Source organism: Morone saxatilis, unplaced genomic scaffold (assembly GCF_004916995.1).
Source record: "Morone saxatilis isolate NCDOM2014 unplaced genomic scaffold, NCSU_SB_2.0 Contig16, whole genome shotgun sequence".
NCBI lineage: Eukaryota > Metazoa > Chordata > Actinopteri > Moronidae > Morone > Morone saxatilis.
This window is the reverse complement of record NW_023339718.1, coordinates 7,040,644-7,056,752: the sequence shown is the minus strand read 5'-3', so window position 1 is coordinate 7,056,752 and position 16,109 is coordinate 7,040,644. Positions and strand designations below refer to the sequence as shown.

The 16,109-nt window shown below is 43.1% G+C and overlaps 1 protein-coding gene across 1 annotated transcript in view; it reads left to right on the top strand.

Moving 5' to 3' along the window:
* fam172a (family with sequence similarity 172 member A) overlaps positions 1 to 16,109 on the top strand; it is a 139,825-nt gene that overhangs the window by 45,494 nt on the left and 78,222 nt on the right. Inside the window, exon 7 of the mRNA XM_035658690.1 lies at positions 14,844 to 15,062. Coding sequence (XP_035514583.1) covers positions 14,844 to 15,062 — 219 coding nt within the window. The remainder of the gene's footprint in view (positions 1 to 14,843; positions 15,063 to 16,109) is intronic.

The window sequence follows — 16,109 nt, the reverse complement described above, 5'->3', positions numbered from 1 at the left end:
TGTGTGTGTGTGTACGTGTGTGGGATGACGTCAGAAAGAGGCACTTTTTTCTAAGTGGTAATCGCAGCATAAACTTTTCACCCCACTTTCTCATGTGATCTGACTAAAACAGAATTCCACTGAAAACGCATGCGCCATGCACCTGTGTGTATGTGTGTGTGGAGCTTGTGTGTGTTTCTGAGCAAATGGCAATAAGAGCGGTGGACTGTGGATTACCTCTAGATCACACAATTATCTTTTCACCAGTCAATTCAAGGTCAGTTTTTACAAACCCATGCTTCAATCAACCCGTGCCTGAAAGAAAGCATTGTTTAAAACATATCAATTTATGATGTTTTGTGTTCATTTTTTCTTACTCCACCATTTTTAATTTATGTATGCTGTTCCATTTTTGTAATGGGTTGTATCATGTATATTTTTCTGTAGTAGTAGCTTGCTTCTCAGTTTTCAAATGCCAACCGCTGCAGCCACATGGGCTCTTCACATGTGTGTGTCTTCTTTGAGTTTGTTGCTCTGCCTAATAGCTCTGGCAAGTGAATGAGGCTTATTTAATAGGCAGTGCGCGTGCATGTGTCTGCGCTTGTGTGTGCTCAGTCTTTAGCAGTGTGCCACGTCTCAAGCCCCTTATTCTTGGATAATTGTGCTGCAAGTCCTCAGCCTCCCCTTTAGCCTGAAAACCAAGCTCATTGCGGCCCCCAAAGAGCCCCCTGACAAGGTAGAGAAAAAAAATCCCAAGTTGTCCTTGTGCATAAAAGTAGATTCTACTCTCCAACACCTTTTCAAATTAATATTTGTGATGGGCGCCATTCTGCCAGCCCCAGTTTCTGTTCCCCGCCTTTGTTCCTGCGTTTGATGTAATGGAGGCAAGGACAAAGAGGAGAGCAGGCAGAGTGTGTGAAAATGGTAGTTAAGTGGGCTTAAGGGCTCCTTCAGTACCTTCTGAAAGGCCTGGACCCTGAATAGGACCCTCGCACTGCTAAGCTGTAGTGCAGTAAACAAGACAGGTCCAGCACAAAGGTGCGTCTCAAATGAGCACAGACACCCTCCTCCTCTTTCGCCTCACCCTGTCTCACCCCGACCTCCCACCCAACTTTGACATCTGGCCAATCCCAAGATCTGTCTGAGTCCTCACTCATTCCCCTCCCCCTTATTCTCCCTTCATTTTTTTGCACTCCTTCATATCTTTTCTCTTGTTCTTTAGTGTTTCTCTGCACTCACTTCTGCTGTGTGTGTTTGTGTTTTGTTGTCCTGGTCCCCGCTGGACGGCTTGCTCCCCCTAGCCAGCCTTGTCCCCAGTGCTTGGGCGGTTCGGCTCTTTTGTTTAGTTAATTGCAATGAGTATAATGTACTAGTCTCTCGGAGGTCCACGAAAGACAATTAGACAATCCCAAGAATTTAATGAGACACCACCAGCCCCAATCCCCCATACTCTCCTTTGAGAAACACCCTGCTCTCCGTTGGCACCGACTGTGATGTAGTGAGGAGGGGGTTGCAATGCAGGTCGCCTGTCTGTGTCTGTTTGTGTGTTTACCAGATTGTTGGTCTGCCCATCAGAGAAATCACCAGAGAGAAAAGACCCAGAGAGATAAAATAGAAAGAAAAAAAAATCCCCCAACAAAATAAACTATTCTGTCTAGATTTGAATTCTACATTTATATGGCACATTTCCAGGCCTGTGACACCATGGAATTCTCATCTCAAGAATTGCTCTTCCCGGACAGGACAGACTTCCTGGGAATGTCCATATAATTATTAAGAGCGTTTATCCTGTTCACCCAGTGAAGGGACGGAACACTTGACAGTGTCATCCCCAAAAGGAAGAGGGATGGCTGGGGGGCCTGGGTGATAGACGAAACCCTGGGTGGCCCTTTAAGGATTTCTCCCCACTCCTTTCTCTCACTGTCTCTCTCTCTTTCTGTCTTTTTTCTATCTCTATTATTTCTCCCATGGTGTTCCTCTTTCTCTGTCTCTTTTCCTGTCATACATTCCATCGCCAACTCCTTCTAAGACCTCTCTCTGGATCATGCCAAGATAAAGCCAACCTTTAAAACAGAGGAAATATCCATAAGTGATTCATTATATCTCTCTTCACCTCACATGGAGATTAATTAATAATATCACTCTGCCATTGTCAAGTGCTTATAATTCACAACCTTAACACCTACACTTGTACCATGTCATGGAGGAAAGACTTTTTTCTTATATTCCTTTTGTTTCCCCTTCTCTCCTCCATTTCTCTCATTCTTTCATTCTGGTGCTTTTTTCTCCCTGGCTAATCATGGTGTTACAACAAAAGACGGGGGTCCATTATTGCATGTGTGCGTCCCAGAAGAAAGGAAATGAGAACGGGACAGAGGGTGGCCGTGGCCTGACACCGCACTATTAATCTTCCAGTAAAGCCTTGTCAGGCAGAAACGGACACAAATGGATCACTCCCATTAACTGGGGGAGTGTAGGTAAGGGCTTTAACAAGCGTTTACCAGAGTCCATTTTCTCACTAATGAAGAGGGGGAATACGCGACCTCCCAGCCAAACCTGCCAGACCGCACTTAAAGGTCTGGATGGAGAAGAAAAGGAGGGAGAAAGAAGAGCCAGAGGAGGAGAGAAGAAGAGAATATGTGAGCATGGATATAAAAAAAGCTCTGCTTTCAGGGCTAACATGTTGTATCAGGCATGGTGAGAGGTTAAGGCTTGGGCCACCTTACTGTTCGCCTTTCATCCTTAATAGCAGAGAAGGCCCTCTGCCATGGGACAGTTATATTCTTGTCTCCAAGACCTGTGAACTTTGGTTTGGAAAACCATGGCAACCCTCACCATGAGGTTGGAAAAATTAGCTAAATTAGATACCTCTAAATTAGAAAATCCCATACTTAACTATAATCTAACTCCTTCCTGCTCACATGACCACATGCAAGCTAAGAAATGAACACCCATATATGGCTACAGTAACTCCACACGCACACAGTTTGTCCTGTGTTCTTTTTTCCAATTCCTGTAATAGATATTCACGCACAAGGGCAGTTGTTGCATTCTTTGACACCCCAATCTTTTGGGAGAAAGACAGAGGGCCACTATGGTAGGTGTCATCTCATAAGGGGTTTGCATTTATGCGCTATGTTTTAAACATGTGTCTGTCATCCTCCCGAGCTGTCTCCCGAGCTGTCATGTCTGTGGCCAGAGTTCTGTCCACACAGCTCTGAAACCTGCTGGTACTGTGGCATGGCTCTCCGGGATGTCTCTGCATCGCAACCGCACTCCCAGAGGGGTGTGTGGTTTTGTATATATATGTGTGCCGGGTGTGTATTTGTTTCTATGACTTAGCAGGGGAGATTTGGACGTTGAATTTCTAATACATGATGTCCCTTGTCCCTTGACGCGAGCTGGATGGGCATGTGATGGTTTTTTGAAAAGCCACATGATAATAAGAGATGTTCTGGAAACATATCAAGGATCAAGCTGTGGTGGCTTTGTGTAATTCATCACTGCGCCTCCAGATGTCAAGGTGTAGTTAAAGTCAGCAAACATGCAAACAAATACTTAAATATTCACAGAATTTCAGTCGCACAGGTTTGTCATTAATGGGTCCTTAGATTTTTCTATTTACTCACAGTGTCTCTCTTCGAAATGATGTCCATGCATGTCGTGCACTGAATGATTGTCTTTCTGCTTGTCCCTACCCCCCAGCCATGACACCCTGTGTGCAAAACCCTCTGGATAGGTTAGTTATGCATCAAATTGTTGATAAGGCAGTAACATTACTAGATGGATGGATGCATTTGTCTGTTGTTTTCCTCTGTGTCAAGTGGCTGTTAACAATGAGACCAGTTTCCCTACAGTGGACAGATCAGTGGAGCTAGCGTCATTAAAGATAGTAGTGATAGTAGCACACGCTGACCCGAGTGATACCAGAGTGAGCAAGAGAGGGAAAGGAAGAGAGGCGAGGCCCAGCCCGTTTGTCTGTTATCACTGGCTCTGCGTTCCACAGGCTCCCAGGGGAAACTACGAGACGAGAGGAAGACTTCACCTTCCTCCTCCCAGACACCCCCCCTCGCCCCGTCTTTCCTAGCACTCCCGCTCCTCAGCAGCCCTCCCCTCCCGCCCCCCACGCCCCAAACATTTTTAATTATATCTTCTCCCAAGTACTGCGGCTCAGTAACCAAGGAGCTGACATTGATGCATGTGCTGATAAATCCGCAAACACTGGAAACAAGATTAACAAAGATTTTGAGGAAAGGGTGACAGCTAATTTTGCGCAATGGTCGGCGCCTCATTCAAGAGTGATGTTTTTGATAGAGCGAGCCACGCCTGAGAATTCATGCTCCACGCAGGGGAGGGGGACGCGAACACAGCACGAGGAGTTCCGCGGCATTCGCACTTTTTAAATTGTTCCTTTTTTTTAATCTGTTCCTCTCTCCGGCCCTCTGTCCCAGTCCTTCATCTGCTGGCTTCATCCCCCCTGCTGAGCATTTTGCTTCTTTGTTTTTTTTTTTTCATCTTGCACCCATAACTTCACATAACATATTCACACTCAATATAATGAGATAATTTACTTAACTTGATTGTCAACACATTTTGCCACACCTGCCATACTACATATTACTAAGTGAGCCAGATAAACTGAAAAATATAACCTAAAATGATAGTGTTAATTTTTTAAATTTTCTGTAATTTAACACAAGACAACTTGCCCAGTCATGGCAAAAGAAATAACTTCAGAATAGACAGCGCACACATTCAGCTTCTTCATCCGTCTGTGAGCATTTATTCGGTCGTGTGTGTGTGTGTCTGGGTGTATATGTGCCAGTCTAATCAGAATGATCTAATCAGCAGTGTGTATTGTGGAGTCTGTGACATGCCACTCCAGGCCCGTGGTCCTGTCTCTGAACTGGCTCTCAACCCACTGAGACACCGATACACACTCCTCTGAGAGAGATATCAGTCTGCCTCATCACCCACATCCACACACACACACTAGGAGGGAGAGCAAGATAACAATCATACTTCCACAGCTGATTCCCTATTTTCTCATCGAAGAAGCCTCACCACCCTACCTCTTTCTTTTCTCTTTCTCCTCTCTGCAGCCAATTTCAGGTCTATACAGTAGAAACATCTTGTAGATTTCTTTTGTTCTTATTTCATGCCTCTTTCTTTTTTTCTCTTCCCTTTTTTCCACCTCTTTATGTGATGTCTCCCTCAGAATCGCCTCCCCTGTCTGTAGGCAGCTGACAGCTTCTTTCACTTTTCTTTGTCAATTTCTCCTTCTCTCTCTGTCTCTCTAGCTCTCTTTTTCATCTGTCCCCCCCCTCCATCTGCTTTCGCTTTTGTTTGCCCGGCCCCTCTCCCATCCCAACTTGATAATGAGGAATGCGGTGTGACCCTGACCTCTGTCGGCCCTGCAACCACCTCCGACCCCTGCAGGTGACCTCCTGTCCCTGTTTTGACAGCTTGATTAATTACAGAGTGTTATGATTTATGAGAAAAGCAGTATGTAAAAATAATAGACAACAGGTGGTCTTGAAAAAAGTAGTAGAATTGAAAGAGCTTCTAGTGAGGATTGTGGTGGCGGTAGGGTTTAGGGGGTTGGTTAGTGTGTGTGAGAGAGAGCTGAAGAGAGAGGATGTGTTTTACAGCCGCTTTCCATGGTAAATTGCTTTCAACCGTTCTTGAAGGCTACATCGGGTTAATAGGAAAATGTCTATTGCTCCATGCATGGTTTCCTTAGTTGCCACAGCATGGATTTCTCCACGTGTATTTGGCTGTATGGCGAGGATGAAGGGGATTCCAACATACATGCGTAGCTCCATGTGTGTGCTGTGAAGCATAAACCCAGCCATGTGGTAATGACACTATGGAAAATGTGCTGGAACACACATGCATACATGCATACACACACACAGATACACTATATTCTCTGCCACCTCTTTTCTAGGTTACATCCTGTGAAAATAAGCAGAGTAAATGGCAGGACAGAGCCACCATAGTGTTTACCCTTCACACTTCAAACACAGCTTGTGATTGGCTGTGGCGACCTCCCCTGACTCATGGACCTGTGGTGCAGCTCCACTTAGAGAGAGGTTAGACTCTTGGACTGATGGAGTGTGTGTGTGTTTGTCATTGCGGTTGTGTGCAGTACTGTGGCCTTCAGATTTATTGCCAGTTGCATGATTGTAGCCTGTTACACTCTCACAGTGTATAATACTGCTGCAGATAGAAATGAATATTTTACACATATAAGATAGTAAATTTCATCTCATGAAAGGTCACACTTAACATGAAATATCACACACACACACACACACACACACACCTCACATAGCAACAGTCAGCAATGTCGACAGGACCACCAGTTTTCTCTGTGGCTCTCCCTCCTAGGTCCCAATAACAGGGCAGGGGTGAAGGGATTCTGCTTTGACCTTTGACCCATGGAGGTCATAGTGGTCCTGTGATGTTCAGTAAGATTAATACCCTGGGCGCAACAGCATGGTCTCATTATTCACCAAGACAGTGCCATTTACTGGCAGATGACACCCAACGTAGCACACCTATAAATTTTTTCAACTACGTGTCAAAACCTGAATTTGGGATTTAAAAAAAAATCTGTTGTCATTATTTTCAAATAAATACACACAAAATGGCACATGCTACATTATATTAACTATAAAAACATAAACTATTAATTTGTAACAGGAAATTGTTTCTATTTTTACCAGACAAATGTACTGTTTTTTTAATTCACCATGACATGCACACACGTATTTGTGTATTATTTTACCATGGTGGTAGGTATGTGCCTAAGTCTGTACATACACATGCTTGCATACATGTGTTTGTGTGTCTACAGTGTTTAGATGTGTCCTGCCATTGACCCCGGCTGGCTCAGTCGGTACATATGGCCATGCGTCTCGCACCCACCGTGTGTGTTAATGCACAACTACCTGTCCAGATGGTGAAGTAGAAACATTCATCGACAGTAGTCTTTAAGAATTCACATAGTGGTGGAATTTCTTTACTTCAGTCAAACTGAAAGCCACACTCAGTTTTTGGTGTCAGTGCCGCTTTTGGATATTTCATTGTTATTGCAGAGGTCGGATTCCTTAATTTTGTTCAATCTTGTTTAGAAATGAGTTTTGAATAGCAGCCAAATACTTCTTTGTAACCATCATCATTATAATCATCATCTTCATTCAGCACTGTATTCCTTCCTTCCTAGGCCCATTGAACTCTAGATTTGTCTCTCTTCCTTCCTTCCGTTCAGAGTTATTAGTGGTCTTTAGGACAGGGTTGCTCCTGGGATGCCTCCAGTCCTCCTGTCTTCCCTCTTTTTGTGTCTTCCCTGCCTCCCCCTCTCTGTTCCCCTCTCTCCCTGATTTATACATTAAATAGTTAGGCAGGAGGGCAGGGAGGCACCTATCATTCCATGATCTATATCTCTCTGTGCCCTCATTAAAAATACATGTGTATGCTTAGGGGAGACAATATAGAATATATAAATCAAAATGCTAACGGCGTCAGAATAAGCCTCCTGTATTTATTTCCCCATAGCTTTCCCTCTGTGGGCTGAGGACTACTTACTGTATTTCCTTTGCTGTGCATGTTGCAAGCACATGTTTGATACTTTGATATTAAAGTACACTGGAAATATTATTCATTTATTATCCAACTGATTTGATATGCCCAAGCAACACTGCTGGCTGTGACATGTCTTATGATAATATATATATTTTTTTTAAATTTGTGTTATTGTTTAAAAGATTTCAGTATAAAAAGATATACTCAAACTTTCAGAAACATTCAGATATTTGGGTGTCTAAGTCGCTTTGGAGCTGATTACACAGCTGGTGTCAGCTCTAAAATATCAGTGTTGGTGAGTTTACATTCACAGTTTGTGAATGACACGCTGGTCTTCTGTAAAAAAAAAAAAAAAAAAAAAAAAGAAAGAAATTGACAAATGACTTGTGTAACATTTACTTGCACAATCGATAGCTCTGACAATTTCCACCTGGACGGTGATTAATGCTACTTCCACCCGCAATCTAGCAACCCCCACCCCCACCCAACCCTGCACCTCCCTCCGCGTGTGTCGTGCTGAGAGCAGATGAAGCAGGCCTCCGAACTTTCAGTGTGTCGGTGTACGTGAGTGTTTATGTGGTGGTGTCTGTCCTGACACTTGGATACTTAATCCACAATTGAGCATGGATAGTGGCTGAACAGATTCACAGACGTCGAGTATGGTAAATAATTGACACATAAACTGGCTTTGGCATTGCATTGAGTTACTCAACAAAGTCTGTGTGAGTGTCTTTATGTCTACCCTTTCACCAAGGTGCTGAAAATAGACAGATCAGGAGGAGACAAGAAGAAAGAAATAGAAAGTGAAACAGAGTAAGAAATGTAAATGCGAGCATGAAAAGAAGCTGAGGCATCAGGGATCAGAAGCTGTGCTATTCTCTTCACTTCCTCCACCCCACTGCTCCACTTTGAACTCATTTATAAATATTCAGCTCCACATATAAACAATATCCAAATGAGCCCAGACATCCATGCCAAGGTTAAAAATGCTGCTGCTTATTACAGACACAACTACTTGACTAGCTCAAAAGGTTAGCCTCTTATTCTGACCTAAACTATTTGTGTTCATTAAGATCAAGAAAAAGACAATCATTACCACTGAGTCTTATTTACTTTGACCAAATTAGTGTACGACCACATTAGTGGAAGCAAACACCGAATACAGTCTTTGAACTTGAAGCGAAAAGTCGAATTTAGAGAAACTTAATTAAATGTGTACTCTTTATTAGAGAAGAAACCCATGCAGTGGGCGATTCGTTTAAAATTAACTCAGAGGGCAGATGGGGGAGATGAAGCTCCAGTTTGTCTTACTTTTCCTATGTAAACATTTGTGTTGGCTGTTCAATTGATTGCTTAAACATACGGGGATTTGGTGTTAAGCGTAGGATAAAAAAAAAAACTTGAGCACATTTATCTCATATGTATGTTTTGCGATTAATGCCACTTAATTTAGGTTGACCACGTCTTAACCGATGTTGTTTAGCCTGTTATCTTGTTATTTTAGTTTTATTTATCAGCTTTTACATTGAGTTGTCTTAAGAAAAGAAAAAAAAACTAACATTAATATTTAGTAACATTTTTCTCTGCAAGTACTTGCATGGCCCCCTGGGTATCGGTAGTCATCAAGAGGATGATTGATTTTGTGCTGACAGGCTGATGACAATCCCGTCTCATCCCCTCTTACATCAGCCCTAAGATCCACACATGTCTTTTCATAGCCCCGGTGGTACAGTAAGTACTCTCCCACCGTTCTGCTCTCAGAGAAACATAGCTGTGTGTTTGGTGGGTATGGGGGGTCTCAGACTGGTGCTGTGTTAAAATGAGAAAGGGGGCACCGTGACTTAATCTGACATTACTGTGCGATCTGTGTGGTATCTCAGCCTCAGGGAAAGGGGGAGTGGGGAAAAAGAGAGAGAAAGAGAAAAAAGATGGGGATCGGATGGATAAAGGGGCCCTGCATGCAAAAAAAGCTCACGTAGAGACGGAGACAGACAAGGTCACACAGAGCAGGGTGGCCCTGACAGAGAGGGAGAGTGAGAGCATACTTGTTATTACAGTATTTACCTTCCTTCTCAGCTGCTTCATACCTCTTTATTGAGGAACAGTCTGTGTTTTTTTTCTATCTTCTTCCTTCCTGTTTTTTACTTGTATTTGATGTCGCTTCAGTGACTGAAATGCAAACAAATTGTGACGCCAACGCTTTGCTCTCGTTTATTTTCCAACTTAGCCTTTCTTCTCGGTCAGCCATTGTGCCTCGTTCAGATCTCAAACCCGACTGTAGCCTGCAGACATCCCTCCCCTCCTCCTCCTCTTATTGGGTATGCCATGCTGGGTGACCCTTTCCCCCTTGTCAGTCAAGCCTGAGTAGCGAATCGGGAGCTGCGTATTGCTGAAACAAGGAAGTGGAGCGAAAGAAAAGGGAGCGCCGTTTGCCCTGATCCTAACAGCCCTCCGATAGAAAAACTAATATAGTAAGCTGTCCGAGATCCAATTTCAGTGGACACCTATAGACTGTATGTTAATTCTTGAAATGTAAGATCCACTCGCATGAATATATAAATGCTCTAAAATACAAGTGCAATACGAAAAAGAGCATTTATATGCTCCTATTCAGCAAACGACACATAAAACCTAAAATTCACGCAACCATACCATTCACTTTCCTCACTGCATGCACCCGTGACCGCTATCAGCCATGCTTTGTACCTGTCAAGTGCTGTCCTTTTCCCTCTGCCCAAAGCCCTGCTCACTACATGAGAGCTCTCACATCAAAGCTTCGCTGAGCTCCACACGCACAGATGAAACACCCTCTCACTCCGGCCGCCTCACTCCCTGCTCCCGCACATTAGACACATTTCATTTCATTACAACGCCACTGGAAAAATAGAGGTGCTGCTGTCTTAAAGGGACATGTTATTTACTCTCCCTCGCACTTGTGTACTCACTCACATGGGGACGCACACAGACACACACGCTGTCCGCTTTCTTTTCAAATAATGCGACAGGAAGGGAAAATAATGATCTGTTACCATCAAAGTTCTAGTGGACAAGCGGCATCTAATTTGACCGTAAAGAGGGCACATCATTGTCATCAAAGAGTATTGACAATATTGTTAAGACAGCACACTGCGACTCCAGTTTTGTAATAGTAAATCACAAATAATGCCATGATAGTTATATTGCAGCTTCATATATGTTGTCTTTTTTCTATTTCTTTTTTTCTCAATACGTTTCAGAAAGTAAAGAGCATTTGGGTTTTTAAAGAAATTCACAAAGCTGCAGTTGGGGAGATGGGGCGATGACGGAGGAAGGGTTTCATCACGATGATGAGACAAGCCCTGGTTTCCGTAGCAGCGGTAGCCTTTGTTGTGCTATCTGGTGCGGGACAGGCCGACAAAGGAGCGCTAAGGAGGGTCCGTAGCGGGGTGATGGGGGTCGGGGTGCCCCCCCTTTGAGGGGTCGGGGCGACCCTCTTGACCGCTGGCCCCAGGGCAGGGACTCAGTGTGGTGGTGGCACAGGGGCACCCACAGGGCATGGGAAGAGACTTAGCCTTCATACTGCAGCAGAAAGACAAGACTGACCCAACGCTAGAGGACCGTGTGTGTGTGTTTCATTTAAGACGGTGTGTGTGTGTATAGGACAAAGGCAAAGTGACCCAATGTGAGCAATGTGTGAGAGAGAGATTTAGTAGTATAAAGAGCGGGGTGACTCACGGTTTGCAATGTGCATTTGTGTAAGATTCACACTTTGACAGCACATCACAACACAAAGATCAGATTTAGCAGGTGTATCCAGTGTGTGTATGTGGGAGAGACTTAACAGTTAGCTAGAAACACAAAGACCAAGGGTGTCTGGTGAGATGTATGGAGAGATTTAGCTGTCACAAACCAACGCAAAGACTATGATGATGAACATTAGCTCTGTGGGAGAAATTAGTTCAGTGGGATTTAGGGAAAGCATCGACATTGTGCTATTTAATTTGAATATCATATTTTTTCCCTCTAAAAAAATATTTATTTTATATAGTAATGATCATCAGAAGAAAAAATACAAGAATAGTATTTATTAAAATGCCTTATTTCAGTTTCGATTAAAATGATTTTTATAAATTTTTCCCAGTCGCTTTGTTGTGCTCACTCCACCAGCACCAGACTCATTGTTGTATATTTGGTTGATGGAGAGAAGAATAAGAGGAGGAAGTGTCTGGACAAGGAGCGCAATGTTGTCCTGACACCAGCACAGACCTCTGTGTTCAAATAAATGATGGTTTCCGACATAGAGGTGAACTCAGCGCGGCCCTGCTCCTCCAGACTAAGTACGCCGACGACACTGGTCGCCTTTACAGCAATGTCCTTCTGGGTGACTGGACAGCTGAAAGGGTTAGCGCTGTTAGCTCGGTTAGGTGTGTTAGCCTCTCCAAAGGAAAGGCCATAGGCTATAGGCCCCTCAGGGTTAGCATAAGGACGCTAAAGGCTAAGACCTGGGACACTTGAGGTTACCAATAGTATGCTTAAGGCCAGGAAGGGTTGTTGACCGGTAAGGGTTAGTGTAAGAGCACTGAAGACTGAACATGGTTGTAGGCCACTCAGGGTTAGCATCAGACATTAGGACCAGTGTTGCTAAAGCGTTAACTCTTGGCCTCATGAGCCAGGATTAGGGGAAAGGAGAAATGCACACAGTGATGTGATGGCGGTTAAATGCAAGAGGCCTTTCCTGTTATTATTTGTTTTTTTTGTTTTGTCATTCTGTCCTTCTGTCAGTGGGACATTTGTTGACAGTGCAGTGTGCTTTTCAGTTTGTCATTGTTAAGCTTTTTCATGGTTTTTAAAACATTTTATTTATAAATATTGAATTTCATTATTTATTGATTTTAAATGTTTCCTTGGTTTTATGACGTTGCTGCCATAGGCTCAACTGGTCTTGTCAGTTATTTTATCAGGCTGCCACCAGTGGGCAGTGGCACAAAGCTGGTGTGGATCTGGTTAGACTACTCCTCTCTGTCTCTCCTTCTTTCCCTATCTATTTTTTTTCTTATCATTTTACTGTCTGTCTATATCTCCCCTTTCTACTTCTCAATCGTTCTGCCCTCTCTGTCTCCCTCCGTCTCCGCTGCTTTCTTCTTCCCTCACCCATTCCTTTTTCTTTCTCATCAGGCGATTCATCTGTCTGAATGTGTGCTTGTGTGCCTGAACTTCTGTATTTGTGTGCAAATGTCTCTGTGATGTCTGAAGGCTGAATTAAGTCTCCTTAATAGATCCTCATCCATAACCTCTCCATCTTCCGCTTTTTCTGCTTTACACACACACCTACACACACACGCGCGCACACACACATAGACTATTAAAAATCCAGGTCTGGAGAAACATCATCTACCTAGAATTTGCATACAAACTATAATGTGGACATGTAGTTTTTTAAGTCATAAATCACTTGCTAAATTACCATTAGACGTGCTGTGCCTTGGAGTAAAATACAAAACTTCATTTCACCATCATGCAGATGCCATTATGTAGCAGAAAATTCTTTAAAGCTGAAATTAGAATTTCAAAATACATTTGTCGAATTTTCAGTGGTGTTTGAGAAGCTGATGTAATAAAGAAAAAAATTGTACGCGTACTTTAAATGTAATTATGTCCAATTTTACTTACTTAACTTAAAAAATGTTTTCTTAAGTTAATTATCTTTCTATTGAGTTTTACGTTACAGAGGGGGGCCTTGTGTGAATGTGAAAAGGAGTGAGAATCAGACTAATTTTATAATCTGAATAAGTGAGAAAGTGTCATTTTGGCGTTGTCAACACACGGCAGGTGCTAAGGGAAGGGGTGTGTGGCAGGTTTGATGTCGATGGGCACAGGAGGGACACACTTACATGCTGCGTCAACGGAAGACAAGCACATTGTGGTAACACTTATTAAGGAAGAGGAGACGTGCCACCTTGAGAAGACAGTGTGTGTGATGGCGATTTGCAGAGGATGCCTCTCTTAACTCCCTCTCACATCTCTTAAAGGTCTTTTTGTCAGCACTGATGTCTTTCGTACTCCTTAGTGTGTGTCTTTTTTTTGTGTGTGTGTGTGTGTGTGTTTGCACAGGCACATACCCATAAGTTTTGGGGTGTGTATGTGTATTCACAACGGGGGTTGTGTGTGAAAAGCACAACCAAAGTGAAACAGGAATCCATCCATTTCCTGCTTTAGTTTCAGAGTGCTTGGGACAATAAACACCGTTAATTAAAATGGCTTCCAAGTTGAAGAAGTCACTAAAGGCTACAAGAAAACTTCCTTTTCTCCACAATACATTTCTCCCTGTCACTTTTTCTTATTATAACCTCTTGGGTTTCTTTTCTCTTACATTTTTCCTCTTTAACTCTTTTTTGCATTTTGAAGTAGTGCACTGAATATTATTAATATTACTTCAAATATTATTGTCATGTTAAAATTATTTTCATTTAAAAAACTTATCTTTTAATCTGTAATACATACACAGATGCATATGTGGTTGCAGCTAACTCTTTTGTTGAGTGATGGTGGGATCGATTGGGTTTGATATTAAGTGACACATGGCCTTTGGAGTCACTAAATGCTACTCACCAACTGAAACCACCATCGCTGAATTCCAATCCCCCAGTTACATCTCAGACTTGTCCCTCCAGTGACACTCTCTACTCTGTCTCTTTCTCTGCCGTTTCTTTCGGTCTGGATTTGCATCTTTCCCCCAGTAATCTCACAATCTGTGGCTTCTAAGTGTCGTTACGGTATTATTTGCACATACATATCCACTACTGAGCTCTTCTCTTAAACACCAAGAGCCACTATCAGACCTAGACTGAGCAGGACAGTTTCGGAGCTTCAGTGTAGCATAGATTATCATGTGGTGTTTGACGTGTTTGAAGTAAAAACAACAACAACAATCAACATTCAATAAAGTTTTTATGCATTTTAAAAAGTAGCTAAATAAATCTTAATAAATAAATAATTCAAAAGTAAAAAATACCTTGTTCTCCCTTGTTGATTGTTTAATATAAAATGTCTCTCACACATCTGTCACACTCTCTACCTTTTTTGGTCTTCTCAGCCTGGTTTAGTTTTATTTTGCATTGTAAAGCACTTTTTATTAAGTACATATATACACTCATATTACACTACAAAGACATAGATAGTTATATAGATAGAAATCAATGAATAAATAAAATATCATAAATGCTAAACATTTATATTGTTGATGATTCTGATGCCGTGGCTCTAACACACATACTTCTGTTTCTTATCTGTTTTAGGACGGCTACGGTGTGATGGTGCTCAACCCCAACGAGAACTATCTGGAGGTAGAGAAGCCAGCCAGGTCTTCTCCCCTGCCCTCACCTACCGAACCCTCGGACGAACCCGCTGAGAAGAGGGAGCGCAAAGACGATAAAGAGGGCAAAAAGAAGAGAGAATTTTATGAGAAGTATCGTAACCCACAGAAGGAGACGGAGACCGAACGGATCCCTATACGGGTAAGTCGGAGAGGGAGGGAGGGACGGAGAGATGGAGAGAGGGAGTAGAGACAGAAAAGGAAAGCAGGGAGGAAGTGTTTGGAGAGCCGGGGTGGAGGGACAGAAGGATAGATGTTCGTCAAAAGCAGACATGATGGGGGAGGTGGACAGAGTGACAGTTTAGGGTCGTGGGAGGAGGTAGGAGAAGAGACATAGGTGAGAAAATGGGAGGGTGGAATTTGGGCAAGTTTTAAGAGACAAAAGAGGCAAGAAGGTGCGGGGGGAGGGCTAGCTGAGGAAGCTAGGGAAGGAAATGTTAGGTAACAAGAGATGAAGGAAGGATGGGAGGCAGAGGGAGAAAGAGAGGCTCTTGTGTGGTCAGCCTGTGTGTGAAGAGGTTGGCCGGGCTCCAGTCGCCTCTCAGTGAGCAAGTGTTAACCACATGGCTACCTCCCTCTCTCCCTCTTCCTCTCCCTCTTTCCCTCTCACTCTCTTTCTCTCTCAGATGGTGGGTTGGTCAGTGCAGCTCTGGCCCTTCACTCTTGTTGACCGCTGGGATTATTATCTCCCTAACACACACTCTGCAAACACACGGCAACATTCTTATCATACTACACTGACCGTACACCGCCTAATAATACACACACACATATACATATACACTTATACACACACACACACACGGCTTGAGGCACCTAGCTCAGTCAGTTTACCTTTCGGTCAAACAAAGGGAGCGAACCTTTGCATAATTCTAATTCCATTGCGAAAATAAATATTGCCAAAGTGGTAAGAAATCAAACAACGTTGTGCTCTTCATAGATATCTTTTATTGCACTCCTGTCCCAAAAAAAATTAATTTGGCACTTCAGTAGGGTCGAAGCAGATTTTATTCTTCCTTAAAAGCTCTTGTTCAGTAAGATTTTAAAGATTAAGGGCACAACAAGCTAGACAAGAGTGTCCTCATCGATTATGTGCATCTGACTTTGGTTGATGGTAGAGCAATGCATGTACGTTCGTGTCTGTGGGTGGGTGTTTGTGCCTGTGTGTGCGTGTGCGCGCGTGTGTGTG